Genomic DNA, 20,824 nt, shown 5'->3' with positions numbered 1-20,824 from the left:
TCTCACATTTCTGTCAGCTGCTCCTCACTAAGTCCATTGGATGTAAAGCTACCTTCCTCACACTTATGCTAGACTGTCAACACAATTTGATTAAATATCTTCCATCTCAGCATCTCTCGGTTCCCTTCTTCCACTGGTGAACCTATGTACCTTCTCTTGAACATTGCTCTCAATTTCCTCTATAATTTCATCTAAAAAATACTTTATTAAACTCAAATATGTATTGCAACAGGCCACCTAATGTTTAGTATCAACGATGTTCACATCAATACCTTAGCCATCTCTCCCTCAAACTTGGACATTTTCTTTTAGAGGGCTAAGTGTCCATTTTGAAGTTGTTGGAGGAGCATAACATGCCTCCTCCGAGAGAGAAATTCAAAGGAGAGGGGACCATAGAGAGGTCACAGCAGTAGCATTCCTTGGTAGGACAAGTATCTTTATAGATACATATTCTACCCCTAATAGCTCAGCCAATAAGTAGTAGTTATCATTCAATCTTTGAACAGCAAATAATACACACTAGTGCAAACTCTGCTAGTGCAACCTCTCTTCCACCTTCTAGTTCATCTTCTGTATTAGCTGCTATTCAATCTTTGAATAGAAATGAATAGCAACTAGTGAATAGTAGTGCATACTCTGCTAGTTCAACCCCTCTTCCACCTTCTGGTTTAGAACTCCCATTCAATCTTTGAATAGCAACTAGTGCATACTTTGCTACTTCCACCTTCCTAGTTCATCCTCCATTGTAGCTACTGATCAATCTTTGAATAGCAGTAGTGCGTACTAGTGTGTACTCAACTAGTTCATATATTGTAGTAGTGTGTACTAAACTACTACAATAGCATTCTTTTCCAAAACATCTACATCCTCTACTAAAACAGCATTCCGTACCAAGACAACTATCCTGGTAGCTACATACTCTACCTCTTTTGTTTCAGCCTCTACTGTAGCCAACCTTCAATATGTAGGTTCACATTGTTGATATGTAAACAATTAAAATGTCTTACACATGCATTCCTCCATGTTCGTGTTTGTGTGACAAGGTGGGACAAGACCAACCATCGACTTTACAAAGATGTCAAGTAGACTCGACCAATGACTTGTCGACTCTCAAGACATTGCCACCAACTACTACACGGCTTTCAAGAGGGACTTTAGATTAGTCCTAGCTTTCTTGCTTGTGTTTTACATTACTTGTGTCCCAGTATGACTTTGAGCATTCGCTTATTACAGTTTGGAATGTATGTTTCAATGTAGTTCGTTGCCATGCTATGCAGATGAAATTTGATCTTTATGTCGACTGATAGAAGATATGCTAGGAGAAAGCTAGAGAGGGCCTACCTATTTTTAACTATGGATGGACAAACTTGGCTCTTTCTTCGCTCGCTTTATTAGGGTTGCCCGCTTTTTGCCGCTCACTTTTTAGTAATCCTCAAGCTTATGCATTTGTCTCTATTCATGACAAAATAGGAGGTAGCTTTGTTAACTGAAACCAACTTTTATCCTTGAAGGTTGTTACACCCATACAGACGGTATAGACGCCACACATGGTCTATGTGTCCTTCATCTACATATCTATGGGTTGCAAGCTCAGCCAAAATTTTTATAATGATTGCCAAAACTCAGCATATCAAAAGTAAAATAAACAGTGGGAAAATTTAGATGTGTCGAGGGGAGAAGGAGGTGGGATGTTGATATTAGTTGAGGCGTGGGGTACAGAGAGGACTAGCTACTATGCCGACCCACTACCATCATCAGTGCCCAACAATACGTATAAAATGTGCTCACACATACACACACAGATATCCAACATAGACACGTTTGAAATTTAGAAGAAACCTCAAAAGCATAATGTGCCCATAATTGAGCATACAAACACGTACCTGAGACCAGTTCTCCACCAAGTTGAAACTAATTAGGTGGACCCGTTGATATTAGAAAAACTCCATAATACTAACTTCACCCTGTATAGTTTTTCACATACCACTCGTATGTACCAACCAGACCATCTTTCAAAGAAATTTTTGGATGCCACCCCAAGCCTGCCACCCCGTTGATATTAGAAAAACTCCATAATACTAACTTCACCCTGTATAGTTTTTCACATACCACTCATATGTACCAACCAGACCATCTTTCAAAGAAATTTTTGGATGCCACCCCAAGCCTGCCAGCTTTGAGTTGTCCATAAGTTTGCGAGGAGTGCCATCAGGTTTACTAGTGTCCCACGTGAGACTACCTTCAAAGCCAACCACCTCTTTTACCAACTCTGCCAACTCCTTGATTGTCACTTCCCTTCCACTTCCCACATTCACATGAGGAATGTCGCTATAATTTTGCATGAGGAACAAAACTGCATCTGCCAGATCATCGACATGAAGAAACTCACGCAGAGGGGAGCCTGTGCCCCACACTACCATCTCTTTTAGTCCATTGACCTTGCCTTCATGGAAACGTCGAATCAATGCAGGAAGCACGTGTGAATTTTCAGGATGGAAATTATCATGTGGCCCATATAAATTAGTAGGCATACCAGATATTGCATCCCAATTGTATTGAAGCCTGTAGGCCTGACACATTTTAATCCCAGCAATTTTTGCAACAGCATACCACTCATTTGTTGGTTCCAAGGGACCTGTGAGAAGGGAATCCTCCTTGATGGGCTGTGGTGCAAACTTTGGATAAATGCAAGAAGAACCAAGAAACAGAAGTTTCTTGACTCCACTTTTATAAGCAGCATCAATTACATTGGTCTGGATCTGTAAATTAATGCCAATGAATTCAGCAGGATAAGTGTTATTTGCATAAATGCCCCCAACCTTGGCTGCAGCTACAATAACATAGGCAGGCCTCTCTTTGTTGAAGAAATCCTCAACAGCTTGTTGCCGTGTCAAATCCAACTCTTTGTGCGTTTGGAACACTAGATTTGTGAAGCCTTCATTCTCCAGCTTCCGTATAATAGCAGAACCTACAAGTCCACGATGTCCTGCTACATATATTTTGTCTTCCCTGTTCATAATTACATTTTCATGATCTATTTGCCATGGATAGACAGTAAACTAGTATCAGTATCATACAGCTACTACATTCGCAAAAATCACCCCAAAAAATCTGACAGTCGAGTTATCATTGTTATCACAAACTTTACCTCTTCCCATCGTACTTCTCGTCTCCTGTGCCTTGCCACCACTTTGATATAAATCAAAACCTCTGGACAAAAAGCCAAACCTGTTTTTATAAGGTACAACAGCATGTCTGTTTTTATAAGGCACAATAGCAAGTAATGTGCGCAAGCATAACTTCACTCCCAATACCAGTTCATATTTCAAATTAACTGTGATGTCTTTTTTAAATCAACAATCGAAAATGGAAACAAATATTCTCTGCTTTTGCCTTCCACAGGGACACTCTTGCAACAGACACCAGTGATTTTAATATCTACATGTTTTCTGTCTAGAGAAATTTGGGTGTAGAGCTTTCGAAGAAAAACTAACGTAGGTCCTTTATTTAGTTTTCCTTTTGCAACTAAGACATTCGATCTTGGCTCAGTGGCTAGTTTGGGGTATGCTAGTCGAAGTTGAGGTGTTTCATACCTCTCTTCTTTTCAGTCTGTAGGTTATACGTCCTTTTTTAGGTCTTTCTTGCTCATGCTCCAACTCACTGAGATTCTCACACCGTGAGCCTCTTTTGATCCAAGCCGTAATCAAGGTTGCTTGCCCTGCAGTCACTACAGACATTCTCTCCTTCCTGCAGGTCCCCTTCATTTCATTGGTATCAACAAGGGGAGGAGGTGCTGGCCTGACCGTTGATGAACAGTCTTTGTGCATTTTTGGCAAGCGCTGGAGATGCAGTTGTTTGATGCCCCCAGTTACTTTTTTTTTTGGTTTTGTTTTATGCCCATGGTTTCTTGAAGGCTCAAGCAACTTTCTATCAACTCAGCTGCCGCTTTGTACAAAATCAGAACAAAGTCAAGTTTCTTGTCAACTACCTCCTTTTTTGAGGTCGCAAAAGTTTGCAATCACAAGAAGGCAATACTTGACGCTCAGTTCCCATCCTAGATGCCAGAGAGACTTACATTAACTCACTGCCTCCCACCTCCTACAGAGGTATGAGGGACGAACTTGACAAGAGGCCAATCGGCATCCCCTTCCTATGAAGCATCCTCATTGAAGGGTTCCCCCTTTTGGTTCATCTCTAATCACCCCTTGGAATCCCTTGGCTCCTGCTCTCAGGGCTCCAGTAACGTTTTAATCCCAAGGATTAACCAGAGGTAACCTCACTTCACCTTAAAAGGTTCTTGTGACAGTATGGAAGTGCAGAAGCATGCAGCACAGAAAGAGAGAGAGAGAAAATCGCCACAGAGTGAGGCAATGGAAACTGTATATGCAGAAGGGAAAACCCCTAAACAGAGGAGAGAACACATGCTCCAAAAGATGCCATCATCAGTGAGGCAGAATCCTATAAATAGAACCTGCACTGGCCAACCCAGGGGCTGCTGCATGGCCAACCCCAGGGTCAGTCAACCGACCCAGGCTGAGTCGTTTGACCCGACCTGCTGGTCAGTTGACCTGACCTGGGTTTAGCCCTGGGTTAGGCCCCAAGGGTGGCCAGGGTGCCATACAGGCTGGCCTACCTGCCCTATAATATGGGCTGAAGTGCCCTACAACCTGCGCCAATGTGCCCCGCAAAACAGCCTATGAATAGGCACAATCGTACACTGACAACTATCCGGAAAGGAGCCACATAGAAGCCCTCACTGACTAACTGTACACATGAGATGCTAAACTCTTGATACTCTCTCTGCAGCTCATGGTGTACAAATAATCTAAAGAAGCAAGATGATGAAGACTCCACCATGGACCCTCCACCACTATGGGAGTGTCCGAGGAGATAGCTCCGGATAGCCTGGACCCTGGAAGAAGTGCCACCTCGAACTGTGAAAGAGTCGTCCTCAACTGTGATGTCCCAAGCCAGTTGCACTGAGTTCCCAATGGAGCAATATGAACTGTGGAACACACCACGCCCAATATCCTTACGGTGAACTCATCACTTACAGGAACCCTAAATAATGCACTCGAACTCATCCGTCCAAAACTTTGCGACCCCAAGCAATGAACCTCAAACTCATTTGGTCCATAGCTCCACATTGTTACCTCGCCTGCCAGAATGTCAACTGACTAGGGCTAAAAGCAGCCCTCTGTCCTGCCCACACGCCCTCTCTAGCTGTGACCTGTGGGGGAAGACACCTTAATATCAGAAAGCTAGTACTATTTTGTGACCCTTGACAGTCTTGATTGATGCTGCCTTGGAGCCACCTGCCTGGTCAGAGTCTGATGACGAGTCATCATCCTGAGACTTACACTTCGATTTGCAGTCCCTCACCAAATGCCCTCTTTTGCCATACTTGTAGCACATGCTTCTGTACTTCTTGGCCTTGTGCTGAGATGTAAGGGCCTCGCCGCCACCTGGAGTGACCTGCAACTTGCCCAAGCTAGGACAATAAACTAACTCCTCAAGCAATAGGGAGCATAGTTCATCACAACCCAACTGCTGCGACGTGACCTGGCACTGTAATGCTCGGGAGGCCATATCATATGCCAGTCGAAGCTTGGTGAGAATCAATGCTGCTAACTGAAGGGATGTCAAAGCAGCTCCCATAGACACAAGCTGGTCATGGAGGATCTTAGCCTTCCATCAAGAAGGGCTAGATCGTACTGTCAATGGGGAACTGCTGCCCCTGAAGAGTGACAGCTCTCATCGCTGAGCCCCTCGCATAAAGATCCTCTAGTTTGGACCAGACCTCATAGGCATTATCGAGGACCTAGAGTACCGAAGAAACCTCCGATGTGATGGTGTGCGCCAATACTGAGTGTGCCTTTGAGTCTCGATCCTCCCAATCCACACGCTCCTCAAGAAACTCGTCCTCCTGATTCTTGGTCCACTTCTTTGGGTTCGTAGAGCATTCAGGCTTCTTTTTGTACCCCTGAACCAACTTCCAGAGCCCCTTGTATATGAACCAAACCTTGAGTTGAAGCCTCCAATGTGCATAATTGGCTCCATTCAACTTGTCCTCATTACTCATGCACGGAGGATGCATAGAACCTTGATCTACATGGAACTATTCCATCCTCAACACCTCCAAAGATCATGCAAAGAAAGAAGCTCCAACTATATCTATATGATCTTGGTCAAGACACAAGCAATAGTTTCATCCATGTGCGATGCAGTAAACGGTGGGTGGGATATGGGCCAAAACAATACCCCGCTGCTAACTCCTTTCCTTGGCCACGCCACTAAAACACCTCGAAGGCAGGCAAGATGCCTTGAACTAGACCCTGCAAGCAAGCAGCAACAGCATCACTTACCTCAAGTCTGGTCTCGAAAGACCCGTGAACTGTCGGCCAGTAGAATGCCCATCTTGCGTGGACCAATCACCTCCTACTTTGTTGTAACGAAGGGGAAAAGGGGGTTAATTTTGGATGTGACACCTAATCTATCTACTCTCGCTCCTCCTTCCTCCTACTTGCATCCTACTCTCTATCTTCCCCAATCCCTCTCTCTCTCTCTCTCTCTCTCTCTCTCTCTCTCTCTCCTTCCCACCTCGTTCTCTCTCTCTACCCTTTCTCCTTCCTTCTCTCCCATTCCCTCTCCATACTTTCACCCTAATTTAATGTAGCCAGACCTCAAATCTATATTCGTGAAAAACTGAGCAGCCATGAGTTCATCCAACAAGTCATCAATCCTGGGGATTGGAAACATGTTCTTGATGGTGGTCTTGTTGAGATCCATGTAATCAATGCACATGTGGTACACTCCATCTTTCTTCTTCACCAAAAGCACTGGGGAGACAAAAGAAGAAGTGCTGGCCGCTCAACTTTAGAAAGACGATATGGGGCTTTGTTTATGGGCTTTTACTGCCAGGCTCCAAAAGTTAAAACAATGGCATGACCCACATCTCCTTCCTCCTACTTGCAGCCTACTCTCTCTCTCTCTCTCTCTCTCTCTCTCTCTCTCTCCTACCCCTTCTCCTTCCTTCTCTCCCATTCTCTCTCTCCATTCCTTTCCTCATCCCCCTTTCTCCAATCTGTCCCCTACCCCTTTTCTACATCCGTAAAGAGTCACCGTGTCCAAGAACTCAATTCATCCAAGATCTAGGCCCTATGGAACTGGTACACAACCAAGGCAGGGACTTGAACTCGCCATGGACCTTGGGAATTACAGCCACAGATACGTCGCAATTGTTAGAGAAGTCACCTCTCCATCTATAAGCCCCCAAATGAGGATGCATGGGGGAGGTGGGCTTAGGGTTAGAGTTGCCACATGGTCAGCACTTTGGCTGCCATGTGGGCAGCAAACCTAGAGGGAAAAACATGAAGAGGGGGCTGCCACATGGCCAGTACCTAGTCTGCCTTGTGGGCAGCAAGCTCACAGAGAAAACCAACGGAAGGGGGGGCAGCACACCCAAGGAACATGTACCTGGCTGCTTGAAGCTGATTGGCATGCAGTACGAACAGCAGCACAGCATGAAACCCTGCCAAGAAGAGTCGTGTGACACGTGGCAGATGTTGGAGATGTCTCACCATTGGTACGGCCTGGGAAAGGAGCCTGAACAGGCCCGGGCCCCGGATGCAATCCTTTAGTCTGTGTGGCATGTCTGGAGCAGACAACAGCATGGAGCTGCTGGAAAACAGCCGGGACAGAAGGCTCCTTCGGTACAGATCAGTACACGTGGCTGTATGGAAATGGAGCAGAAGATCCAGGGCTGCAAAAGGGTCACAACGGGGGAAGAAGGTCCCAGGCCGGTAGGCAATGGAAAAGGGCAGGTATTGGTCAAGGCAAGACGCCTGGAATACGTCAGGATTGGCTGGCAAAGGCCTAGTCCACTGGCTGCCTGCCATGTGGACAGCAAAGCCTGACTATAGGGCTGGTAAGGCAGCCAACCAGGCCGACTACCTGGGAAATAAATTATTTGTTATTCACTAATTAATTAGCATTTGTTTTATTCTTTAATTATTAAAAAAGAAAAAAGAAAACTCTCTCTCTCTCTCTCTCTCTCTCTCTCTCTCTCTCGCGCAGACGCAAAACAGAAATGTGTGTGCACACACACAGACATGGAAAGGTAGAAATGCAGAAGTACAGAAATATGCATGCAAGCATCCAAACACATGCGGGCTGCGCACACATATATATATTTATCTATCTATCGATAGATAATATACATACCTTCATAAGACTACAATATATCCAACCTTACATACTAAATTTTTTAAAACAAGCGAGAACAAGAGAAAGCAGGGAGTTTGTAGGTGACTTTAAATGACATTATGAGTAGAGTAAATGACTAAGTAAATAAAACTAACTTAGTGAGCAAAGCTACAATTATGTTCTCATCAGTATCCAAGTATAAGCTTCAATTTGGGTTTCGATACGTTTGTGTTTGTGTTTGTTTGCATGCATGTATGTTTTTGTACTTTAACATTTCTACATTTCTCTACACAGGCACGCGTGCACACACACATCCAGATGAATCCAAGAACATGCCCAAACTCACCCACATAAAACACAACACATAGTGCATCTTGATCTCATGACAGTCACTCACAAGCTTGAAACAATATTCTCCATCATTCATAGTGTCCAAGCATACTTATGTTCTCATCAGTATCCAAGCATAAGCTGCCATCTGGATTTTGAAAAATTCTAGAATCTCTTGGGTTCATGTGTGTTTGTGTCTATGCATGTATGTTTCTCTACTTTTGCATTTCTACATTTCTACACACTCACAAGCTTACCATCATGCATAGCAGGGACTAGCTTCCCCACCGTCATCTGTGTCCAACGGTAGGTGTAGACCATAGCGTGAACATATTATCTCACACAACCATCTTGACACACCCGCACCTACTTAAGCAACGATTTATACAAAGTCCTTTGTGCTAAGTTTCTCGCAGCACTCCAGAGGTGAGGGGAAACACTCAGCCGTGACAAAGGCTAGCACTAAAGGAGAAGGCTATAAAAAATAGTTCATTATCTCTTCATTCAAGCTACAACTACTTGCGGAGACTACTCAATTTCATTATAGTCTCTCCCAAACTAACAGTCCCTAGTACTTGGAGGACAGACAAGTCTCACATGCTCGGAGGATAGCCATCGGACAGATGCAGGTATCATTCCATCAAGCTTAGACAATCTAACTGATAGGGCAACAGACCACTTAAAGATAGAACAAATGTATCGCATATCAGCAACTTGCAGCATGGACTAAAACTTCACAAGCCACAATATGGATGAAAACTTCACAGTCCCCGCTGCACGGCTGCAGACCGTTCATCTATCTGCAGACTCACCCAACACACACACACACACACACACACACACATAGAGAGAGAGAGAGAGAGAGAGAGAGAGAGAGAGAGAGGGGGGGGGGGGGGAGAGAGAAATAGATAGATAGATGGAGAGAGAGAGAGAGAAAGAGAGAGACTTGCGGATTGATACATATGCCACTGTTGGAATAGAGTTGGTCACCTCCCCATCTATGAGCCCCCAAATGAGGACTGCCTCGAGGGGGTGAACATAGAACAAAATGATTGAACATGGGGTGCCACATGGGCAGCAAACAGGCTGCCATGTGGGCAGCACAAAGAAATAAATACCTAGCAGACAGTGTTAGAAATGAATCCCTATAGAGCGTATCCCGTCGCAGAAGACTGATAGAGCGTCCAAGGAATGCACGCAGAAGTGTTTAGCTATGGAATCAAATACTTCTTTACTTATGTGTACTCCACAACCATGAGTGTGTGCAAGCCAGTAAATAGAGTGTGAATCACAAGAGAATATACAATCCACAAAAGATATATTTCCGTCCAAAACCGGACCATGGCCCTTTGAGCTTACCAAAGGTTCCTCTACTATCTCCTTGGCACCTCTAGATCCCTGAGCCCGCGTGCTCCTCTCTAAGCTTATGTAGACTCTCCATCCGTGATCCCCGCACTGTGAAGAACCAGCCTTCTCAAGAATGCAAATGTATGCAATGCATGCAGAATTTGAATGCCGATTGGCCCTCCAATGGGGAAGACCCTCCAATGGGGAAGAGCGCCTTCGTGAGAGTACTTGTTTCTATTTTCGACCTACATGCAAGGTGTGTGTGAGATGGCGGATGAATGCAATGTGAATGAAGAATGCTACGTGAGATTCACAATGAAAGGGTGATACCTTTTTATTAATGTCCCTTGAGATCACTCAAGTTCCATCTTCCCATTTACACCTACCCTTAGCCTATGACCCATGCATCTACCATTCAATGCACGATAATGTACCCTTTCCTTCCTATTGCCCCTAGGACCTAGACACGTGTGTGCACATTTTTATTAATAGAATAAGTATCACATCTTGGTTCTATGTTCAGCGTAGACTCTAGGGATGAGGAGATAGAAGCCTCACCCTCTTGCTTGGATGCTTTGCCTTTCCCTTTACAGAATTTGTTTTGGCATTTATGCCATGGATGCCCTGGCTTATGTTTCTTACATCCGAATCATTTACCCTCCTTAATTAGCTTTTTCTTCTCATCGTCAGTCATGGAAGGAAATGGTATCTATCCAGGACGTGATTGGCTATTAACATTTTATACAATAGCTTTCTCATTTCCTTTGTTGAAGGGTTTACAAGAATTCAATTTTCTCTCAGCAATCTCAGCCAATTTTGTGAGGTCTTTCAAGGTGGTTGGGTTGAACATTTCAACCTCATACCTCACTTTCGGGGTTAGGGCTGCTAAATACTTCTTCCTTCTATCATCCTCGCTCTTCTCAGGTAACTCTAAAGAGGGTTTCCAGAACCGAGCTGTAAATTCAGCGTTACTCTCATTTTTGAACTGCCTGAACCTTTCCCGACGTCAATTCTTCTTCATGCATCGGAGGCATGAAAGTGGCCTTAAGCTGCTCTACAAATTTGGACCATTGAAGAATAGGCTCTTTTCCCGTTTGTGATAAGGACCACCACATTAAAGCATCCTTTTGTAGATGCAATGTGGCAAGAGCAAGCTTCTCGTGATCGGTCTTTTCTTGATAAGCAAAATATAGCTCAAAATGTAGCTCAAAATGACGAATCCAATTGAGGATTTTATCCGCCTCTCTTGCTCCATCATACTTTGGGAACTCTATTCTCTCTCGGGGTTGGAATTTAGCTCTCTTTGAGGGGGTACTTAAATCGTCATCCCCAAGATTCAGCACTCTCTTATATATACCTTTGTAAGACTAGAATAAGTCCAATCATACAAATTTAGAATTTTTGTTGTTCTAAAGATAAAAAATCTACAAAGAAAATAAAAGAGAAAATGAAAGAGAAGAAAAAAGAGGAAAACAAAAACTTTTATGAAAAGCAAAAGGAAGACATACTTAGCAAGCAAAGCAACACTTATGTCGTCATCAGTGCCCAAGCATAAGCAGCTATACTGGGTTTCTAAAGACCCGCGGAGTCTCTTGGGCAAACCCAGTGCTTACTAAAATACGTCAAATAAACAAAAGAGAATGAAAACAAGAAATAAAGAAGAAACGAAGCAGGTGACTTAAGCAAAAATAAACAAGCAAGTCAAGAAACAAAAACTTCCAAAAAACTAGAAACTCTCTCTCTCTCTCTCGCTCTCTCTCTCTCTCTCTCTCTCTCTCTCTCTCTCTCTCTCTCTAATTTAAAACATAAAAAGTTAAATGGCACTTTACACTTATGTCTCGTTTCTGCAAAGAGGCAAAAATACATTTCTAACTTAGAAAGCACAAGTATACTCAAACAAACTCTCTTTTGAAACTAAAAGAAAAACAGGCTATTCAGCTCCCCGCTTTTTGTTTTCAGCTTATGTTCAATCATTCTAAACAAACCTAAGGCCGAAACACCATAGATAAAAGACTTCATATCTAAGAATGTGCGAACTTTTTTCATTATTTTCCTTGGATTATACCTCTTGTGTAATAGTAAAGTACTACATTGAGTGATAAAAGACTCCTTAGTTGTACAAAGGCGGGAAAATCTATGGAATTGGGAAGAAATGACTCCATATTTTGCCAAATCAGAAATGTTTGAGTCAATGTGAGGCATTTTTATAATGTGTAAACCACTATATTCAGGTTGTTCATGTTTATCGTATATATCAACCTCAAATCCTATGGTAGATTGAGAAAGTCTAAGATCTAAGAAAACACAAGAATCCCCTCTTGAAGTGCAGTTCAGTTCACAAGAGTCACGAGGATAGATTCCTTCTCCAAAAGCTCTAGCGTCTTTGTACATAAAGTCTTGAAAGTTAGGAACATCTGGTACAAATAAATCATCTATAAAACGCCTAACTTGACTAAGCTTATGTAAAATGATAGGGCAGGTATTGATAGAAATAAGACGTTGCATAAACTCAAATTCATAAGTGAAAAGATAAAAGTTTGCTAAAAAGACGGCACAATTAGTGCCCATGGGGATTCCTATAACTTGTTGAAACAAAGAATCACCTATTGTGATGTAAAGATTATCTAAAAGAAAATCTATCCAAGAGCAAACATGTTCTACACTTACTACCTTTGTGTATCTTTTCTTTTTAGAACCTATGTCATGATCTTTATTTTTTAGCCACAAAAAGTCAAAGCATAAGGCTGTTTTCTCAACTTTTAGCACTTTGCATCTATCTTTGTCAAATCTCAGCTTGAAAACTTCAGCCACTAGCTTTTTAATTCTAAACTTCAGGTCTTCCAGCTCAATCTTTGTGTAAAGCGTCGTAAAATCATAGGTTTGAAGGAGAATAGGAGACTCTTTTTCCTGAATGCTTCGAGAGGAATTAAAAAATTTTACAACAGGAATCACTCCTGCAGAGTCATTTAAAATCCAGCTTGAGTTCGAGGGGACATCTGCCTCTTTTAATAAGTCCCTCCAAAGTTCATGGACACTAGGCAACATGGCTTTGAAGCAGTAGCTTAGCCATTTAGAGACATTCGTCAAAGTAGTCTCACAAGCAGCTGCAATAAATCTTGGCTTTTTTGGAGTTTTGTGAAACTTCCAAGCAGCACAAAGAAAAGGTATGCTTGGATTGCAAACAAACCAAGAAGACTTGCAAAAACTCTGATGTTTTGAGATCAAATCCTTTTGAGAAACTAAGGCAGGGGCGTAAGTTTTGGCAGACGAGTTCACTTCTCTCAAAAGACATTCTAAGTAAAACTTTTTGCAAATAAAAATAAAGTTATTGGAACATTTGTCCACATAAGAAATGACAAAATTCCTATGGAATTTTCGAAGAAGAGTTTCATCTTCTTTAGAAAGATGGTTACTTTTCTTTGAGCAAATAACCGAAGGGACTTCTTCTAGTTTCAAAGCAACTTTCTTCAAAATCTTCCCTTTCCATTCTGATAAGATATTTTTAACTCCTAAACATTCTTCTAATTGCAAAACAAACTTTGAGATTCCCTTATCGATAGCTTTTAAAAGGCAAGACTCTTTAAAAGAGTATAATCAAAATTTTGTGCCTTTCGTGAAAAGGTCTCTTAGGTTACTAGAAAGCAAAATTGAGGTATCAGTTGTGACTACATGTCCTAAATCAGCATCAATAAAGCTTTGGAATCTCTTACTTTTACAACAACAAGGTTCTTTAAGGATAGAAGATTTTGAATGCTCTGAAAGCCTTTTACCTATCTCTCCATAGTTGAAAGCCTTTTGTTCTAAAGTTTTTACATACTTCCAAGCTACTACTGGATGCTTCCAAATTCTTCTCACAAAATGAGGGAGAGAATCCATTACTTCAGGAGACTTCAAAATGGAGTTTAAGCCTATCTTGTCAAGTGAGGGAGAAGTAAAAATACAAATCAAGAGTTCCTTATTTAGATAGACTTCTTTGCTTTGAAATGAAGCTTTTACTTTTAAGAAGTGATCCAACGAAGTTTTAAGTTGTATATAATGGAGCTTATTTAGATTCAAATCCTCAAAAGAGAAGTTTTCCAAGGTGTATCGAAGTTTAAAAAGAACTTTGACATTATATTTTTCAAAAACTTTTATTGAAAAAAGACCCAGTGACATTAATCTATCTAGGTAGAGTAGTCTTCTTTTATAGTCTCGAGAAGCAAAAACTCTTGGAATTGAGGAAGTTAAAGGAACTAAAGGAGGAGGAAGTGGAGGAAGAGGAAGTGAGGGAGGCAACTCACGAACTACATGTGAGATTGCAGGAGAGGTAGGACAACCTCGTAACATAACTTTAGGTTTCCATACGATGTTAGGTGTATGACTATGTTGGTAGTGATGAATGTTAAAGGGCTTGATATGAGTTCTCAACATCAAAGGGTTCTTTTTAGAGGTTCTTTTATTTTTACGAAGAGTTGATTTTCCTTCCAAATTAAAACCTCTTGGGAAGAAAGTGTGTAAAGTTCACATCCAAAACAATTCACGAGGACGAGCAGCCTTGTAAAAGTCCTTGGCATTATTAAAATGGCCCTCTATATGCTCAATGGGAAAGCAACGAAAAGATTCAAAACCAGACTTTGCCATTGCTGCATATAAGGGTTTTGAATTCTCAATTAAGGAATTCTTCCTATGAACTTTTCTAGCTTCCCTAACATGTTCTTGAAAACGAATAAAAGCTGTCCTATAGGTTTGTCCTACATAAAGCATATTACCACTATGTATGTTATAGACAACATAAATTACTGGCGTGGCATGAATAGGACTAATAGAAATAGAAGTCTTGAGATGCTTGTTTCTAAGACGTCTTAGTTTATTAAGAATTCTTATGTTATTATTAGTATAATGAGTGCTAACTAATAAAGCCTTAAAGTTAGACCAATTAATGTTACCTTCCCCAAAATCATGAAGATTATTCATGTTTGACCTAGCTAAAAAGTTATACCTTTCTCTATATATGTTTCTTCTAACTTTTTTGTTTTGATTTACCGTGCTAGACCCAACTAAATCACCTACCAAAGAGACAAGACCATCACTAGAATTTCCAATGTTGTTCGGTGAGGTCAAACGATCCAACATTGGGGAACTTGCTTGCACTCTCCCTGCCCATCCCAAGGCAGTTTCTCCCTTGCTATATCCCCTAACTCTAGCAGGAGCGAGACTAGTATTTAGGGGGGGGCTTGCTTGCACAGTCGTTACTCGTCCCAAGGTAACTCCTCCCTTACTACTACAAGGGAATGTCACAGAAGCCAAATGACATCCCAGGAGATCGCCCTGTTGGTTTCCAAAAGGCGAATTCATCATAGCATGTATCGCACTCTCTTAGTCCCTAATTTTGTCATAATGGACTGTTCAATCATATGGCTAAGCTGAGAAACCAGCTTGACAACGGGAGACTCCTCTCTCCCTCTTGTTGGATTATAATCCATATATACGGGATTTTGAGTTAAAGGCATAAACTCAGCGCCTTGCTCTTGGATGAACTCGTTTCTCCCTTCATTTCTGAAGGAAAAGTCTCTATCAAGAGATTCCTGAAGGAGAGATGAAGGTAATTCTATACGTGGGTTATCATACTCAATATGTGTAAAACTCTCATCTACATCATCCTCTTCAGGAAGAGGTGATGGTGTTCTCTCCCTATCTCCTTCTAGTAGCAGAGGAAAAAGGACAAATTCATTATTAAATATCCCTTCCCCTTCCATTCTTTCCTTTTAGTAATACAAGAGAGAAAATGACTCGCTGTAATTTCAGAAAAGGGGTTTATTTTACAGCAAAAGTCAAGTGTTGTAGAGTTGGTGGTACTTATCCGACTCCCGCTTCGTTTGTGTCGAGAAAACACTTGAAATGACCTCTTCTTCCTTCTCTTTTAAGCTTTTCTTCTTGTATTTCTGCTGTAAACTGGTGTGCTCCCTTTGGACTACTTATTTTGAGTGGATTGGATCTTTAGATACCGTTATAGGGGGTACTTGATGGGTGGATCACCCCCTTAAAATCTTGTTCCAATCCGTCTTTCCGTTGGGGAGAACGGGGGGGGGGTTCTCTTTTCCTCACGGTTTAAGGGTTTTAAGGGTCTATTCGCACTGGGGGCGGGGGGGAGTCACCCCGTTCCCCGTCCAAAGGCCAAAGCTGCAGCAAATCTACGGCCCTGTTTCGCATGGGGTCCTTACAGAGGACTGTTCCGCACACGGGTGCCTGGCAAAGGTCTCTTTTGCGCGCAAATTTTAAGGGTGCACTTCCGCACCCACGTTGTGTCACGTACGGCCTCTGCTTCCCGCGCCCTTTCTTCTGCTCGCAACTCCCTGCACGTGGCCTTCCTGCTGCTCTCTTGCTTGCGTGTCGCCTCCTTCTACAACCCTCTTCCACGCAACCTTCTAGTACACTCACGCCTATTGTCCGTACCTCCGTCCCGCACACTCTTCTGTCCCAATCGTGGATTGTCGCAGCTCTGATATCAAATGTGAAGAACCAGCCTTCTCAAGAATGTAAATGTGTGCAATGCATGCAGAATTTGAATGCCGATTGGCCCTCTGATGGGGAAGAGGAGCCCTCGTGAGAATACTTGTTTCTATTTTCGACCTACATGCAAGGTGTGTGTGAGATGGCAGATGAATGCAATGTGAATGAAGAATGCTACATGAGATTCACAATGAAAGGGTGATACCCTTTCATTAATGTCCCTTGAGATCACTCAAGTTCCATCTTCCCATTTACACTTACACTTAGCCTATGACCCATGCATCTACCATTCAATGCACCTTGATGTACCCTTCCCTTCCTATTGCCCCTAGGACCTAGACACCTGTGTGCACATTTTTATTAATAGAATAAGTATCATATGTCCAAATTCAATGCCGTCTGAAGCAGTGGCTCCAGCTCGACTAGTCCTATCTACTGAGATGATTCACCGCCATAACAAATCGGTCGGTGTCCATCATAAATACATATACATATTACACCATTGGCGTATAATACATAATGTCTACTAATCACGGATTAGTGATTTCTCTTGTCATGACACGCACCTTACTGACCAATAAGGAGTGGACTCTTCAAATGAAGAAAACAAGAAGAAGAGGAAGAAAGAGAAGAAATGCTTCTGTTGTGATGAGCCAGGGCATTTTGCGAAGGATTGCAGAAAGAAGAAGGCTGGTCAAAAGAAGAAGGGGGCCAGCTTGGAGTCAGAGTAGTCCAATGTGGTGGTCAAAGAGGAACTTTTCTTGGTGACATCTCCCGGTGTTGCTGAGGTAAAGTATGCAAACCCCGGTGTTTCGGTCAGGATGTCTAACATTGAGAGATGGTCAAAAACTTTTGTGAAGGTGATGGACAGTGATGAATGCCTAGAACCATCTTGTTGCTTGGTTGGTGTTGCTGACACAGAGGGGCATTCTTCGACAAAACCTATGGACTCATAGTCAATGGATAATGTGACTTAGAGGGGGATATCATAGGATTACACATGGATACTTATGGTCTAGACAATCTAGAGTTATGCTTGGGATTTGATTTCCTGAGTTTGCAGACCTTGCTGGATGAAGGACAGGTTAAAACAGACCCTGAGACCATGGTGCTTGGAGGACTTCAGGCTCTTCACCCATCGTTACGAAGACAGTTGGAGGATACTGGTACCTCAAAGTGCACAAGTTCGAAGGCAAGTACGTGACTGAAGGAGGTGGTGCCTCAGGTGCTACCAAAGATGGACCTATGTACCAAGAAGGTGTGCTTATGCGGAACCGGATCTGGCAGAGCAAGATCCACTTGATGGAAAGCCAAGAAGCGACATCAATACCGCAATGATCCAGAGGGCTATGACATGGGAGCCACTGGAGCATCTTCATCGACTATCGGTGAGAGGGTGTGTTGGGATAGGGTTGGTCACCCCCCATCTGTGAGCCCCCAAATGAGGAGTGCATCGGGGAGGTAACCATAGAACAGAAGGATTGAAAATGGGGCTGCCACATGGGCAGCAAACAGGCTGCCATGTGGGCAGTACAAAGAAACAATTATTTGGCAGATGGTGCATCCTCTAGAGGGCAGATCTGGCTGAGTTATGGCACAAGGCTGTCCACGGTGGAGAGGACCTGATTGCACGGAAGACAGCAAGGAAAGGGTGCTATGAGGCAGTGATGACATCAGCTCTGGTAGGGACATCTACATTAGGCTGTACGGAGCAGTTTGGAAGGGCTCCGGGGCCTGGAGGTGACCTGAACAGGTGCAGAATGAGCACAGCATGGAGGCGCCTTGTTTGGGGCAGTTTTGGGGCAGAGATAGGCCCCTATCATGGGCTGGAACAGCCTGGGCCAGTGGCTGGATGCCACGTGGTAGGGCAGGCCAGCAAAGGGCCTCCCCTACGGGTTGGTTTACAGACCTACCTGGGTCAGCTGGTAGGGCTGTTTGGGTCGGCTAAGTTGAGGGGCATTCAGCCCTATATAAGGGGGCCGCCATTGGGGCCTCCTCATTAATGCACCAGAACAGCACTTCAGGGAGCATAAAGGAGCAGCAGAGCAGCACCATTGGAGCCTACATCCAGGAGGTCAACTGGGGGCTGAGGAGCTGCAGACTTAGCTCAGCAAGGGGCTGTACCCTAGGCTGTCTTCCAGGGCAGCAAAAGTACGGGGATCACGAACCGAGAGTCTACAAAAGCTCAAAGAGGAGCACACGGGCTCAGGGATCTAGAGGTGCCAAGGTGACAGTAGCATAACTTTTGGTAAGGTCAGAGGACCACGGTTTGGTGGGACTCTGAGCCTCTCTTTCGTATTGTGTCCATTTGAGGACGGAAATATATCATTTTGTTGGTGCTATATCTATCTTGGTTCAGAGTCTCTTTACTGGCTTCCACGCACACACATGGTTGTGAAGTACACATAAGTAAAGAAGTTTTGGATCCATAGTTAAACACTTCCGCGTGTAGTTCTTAAGCCTTCCGCTCCTCTATAGAGATTCATTTCTAACAGACACAACACGGGTCCTTGGCCGAGATGGGGGTTTGTGGTTAATTATTCATACATAGGCCAATTTCCTGAGAGTTTGTGTGCCATATCGTGTGCAGCATAAGAAGTGAGACATTCTCTCTCTCTCTCTCTCTCTCTCTCTCTCTCTCTCCACATTTTTCGGTCCTACGATTCTTCCACGTAGGCTCCACGCCGATCTGGTGATTCTTCATCTTCCATTCGCTCAATAATTGGCAATTTGTTATAGCTGTGAGATGACAAGCTGCTGTAAAATCTCGCCCGATGCTGTGAGTCCTCGTGAGCATGGAGCTTTGTAGTCAGCAGCGAATTTCAGAATGCAATAGGGCCACAATAAAACAGCAAGATCAAAGAAGAACGAACAATGGAGCACAATAATGCTGCTGCGTAGCGCCATTTGTCTCTAACGTTGAGTTTGAATACTTCACTAAGCAACTCCACGATCCATATGATCATCGACAAAAGTACCAGCAATCGGAGGATCGCCGGTAACGAAAGGCAACATTTTTTGAGGTAATGGAACAGCTTAGCCATTCATGCAGAAAAATGAAGATGGCTATAATCGTGAAGTTATCTAAGATGCGGCACTTCAAAATTCTCAGCAAACGGATCTCGCCTACAAGTTCTATACACAAAATACATAATTTTTTTAATATGGGCACAAACTAGAACTCCTCATTTGTGATGAGAGGCGGAGATTCTGATCATTTATTGACGGCAAGGTCCAGGAAAATTGGATGCCTCTCCAAGCAGGCAGGCAGATCGAGTGAACACTGTGATTTTGTGCAACAACGATAACGAACAGAACTTGAGAAAACGCATTCGGCAAATATGTTCCGAAATTCTGAACTCGCTTTTCAGACTTCTCAACGAACTCACGAAAGACCAAAGTCGGATCTTCCAAAGCCAAGACCACAACAAACAGGGCACAGTTCAACTGAGTACATACCGGGAAGCTGGAATGGAGTGTTCAATGCAGGTAAGAGTAGCCGCAATAACAGGGGTGTTGCGAGTTGAAGCAGATCTCAGGAGACAATGGATGGAACGATGTAGGGAAAGGGGATATGGAAGAAAGGGAGTTAAGAGTGAAAATTGCTTATGGGATTAATGCACGATAGAGAACGTGCGTCTCTCATAGAAGAACGTTCTTTTTACAAATTTTCATCCTTTCACTTAAACATATCTTTTACACCACGGTCCAAAGAGTCTCTCCATTACATGAGTGCAACTCCTTGGCTAGTCGGTTTTAGACTACCTACTTCATACTATTTTCAGTTAGACTCGTTTCACAACCGGCTGCCCACAACTCCTCGAACAAGCGCTCCACCAATGAAAAAATGTAAAAGGGATCAAGTCTTGGAGGTTGTGTCTTAGCTTGCGGTTGGGTGCGTGTGGGTGGTGTGTGTGAGTGCCACAGCTATGGACCCATTGCCCACCAATCCAGAGCGGGTGCCCCTCGATAGGACCACGGGCGCATGAGAAAGAAGGAGTTGTAGGGGTGATGGCTATTTCACAAACAAGCAGACACATTTTGCAAAAAAAAAAAAGTTGACTGACACCCCACCAGGAAGAAATCTTGCACGGCAACAGCAACAAGAGCTCGCCCAAGAAGATGGGCGGAGGAGGGGCCCATACGTGTCAACTAAAATTATGCGCTCAGCCAATGAAAAAATGTAAAAGGAATTGCAGGAGTGATGTCCACTTCACAAACAAGCGGACACCTGCCAAAAAAATGATATGGTGACTAACTCACACCTGCTGAGGAAGAAATCTTGGGCGGCAACAAGGGCTTGCCCAAGAAGATACGCAAATGAGGGGCCCATGCGTGTTAATTGAAATTTTGCATTGCAAGGATTTGATCCCGAGACCACACGTTTGAGATTCCTCAATGTTACCACTTGGCTACCTCACCATTAATGCAACTAACGGCTCGCATTTATGAT

At 43.3% G+C, this 20,824-nt stretch overlaps 1 protein-coding gene across 2 annotated transcripts; it reads right to left on the bottom strand.

The window, feature by feature from the left end:
- Positions 1 to 1,791: 1,791 nt before the first annotated feature.
- On the bottom strand, positions 1,792 to 20,000 carry LOC147898500 (GDP-L-fucose synthase 1-like). Of its 2 annotated transcripts, none has more exons than XM_087379918.1 (3): positions 19,831 to 20,000; positions 3,149 to 3,228; positions 1,792 to 3,034 (listed from the first exon to the last, which is right to left on the bottom strand). In XM_087379918.1, exons 2-3 carry the CDS (start codon positions 3,156 to 3,158, stop codon positions 2,085 to 2,087), a joined length of 960 nt encoding a protein of 319 aa, XP_087236044.1. In that variant the 5' UTR covers positions 3,159 to 3,228; positions 19,831 to 20,000; the 3' UTR covers positions 1,792 to 2,084. The 2 variants fall into 2 exon arrangements, with proteins under 2 accessions (XP_087236044.1, XP_087236042.1); XM_087379916.1 differs by having other exon boundaries at positions 1,793 to 3,034; positions 3,149 to 3,210; positions 19,831 to 19,999.
- Between the last annotated feature and the right edge of the window lie 824 nt (positions 20,001 to 20,824).

Source organism: Dipteris shenzhenensis, chromosome 9 (genome assembly GCF_047967505.1).
Source record: "Dipteris shenzhenensis isolate YYH24624 ecotype China chromosome 9, Dip_SZ_1.0, whole genome shotgun sequence".
Lineage (NCBI taxonomy): Eukaryota > Viridiplantae > Streptophyta > Polypodiopsida > Gleicheniales > Dipteridaceae > Dipteris > Dipteris shenzhenensis.
Note: the sequence above shows the minus strand (reverse complement) of the source record. Positions and strands in the feature narration are given on the sequence as shown.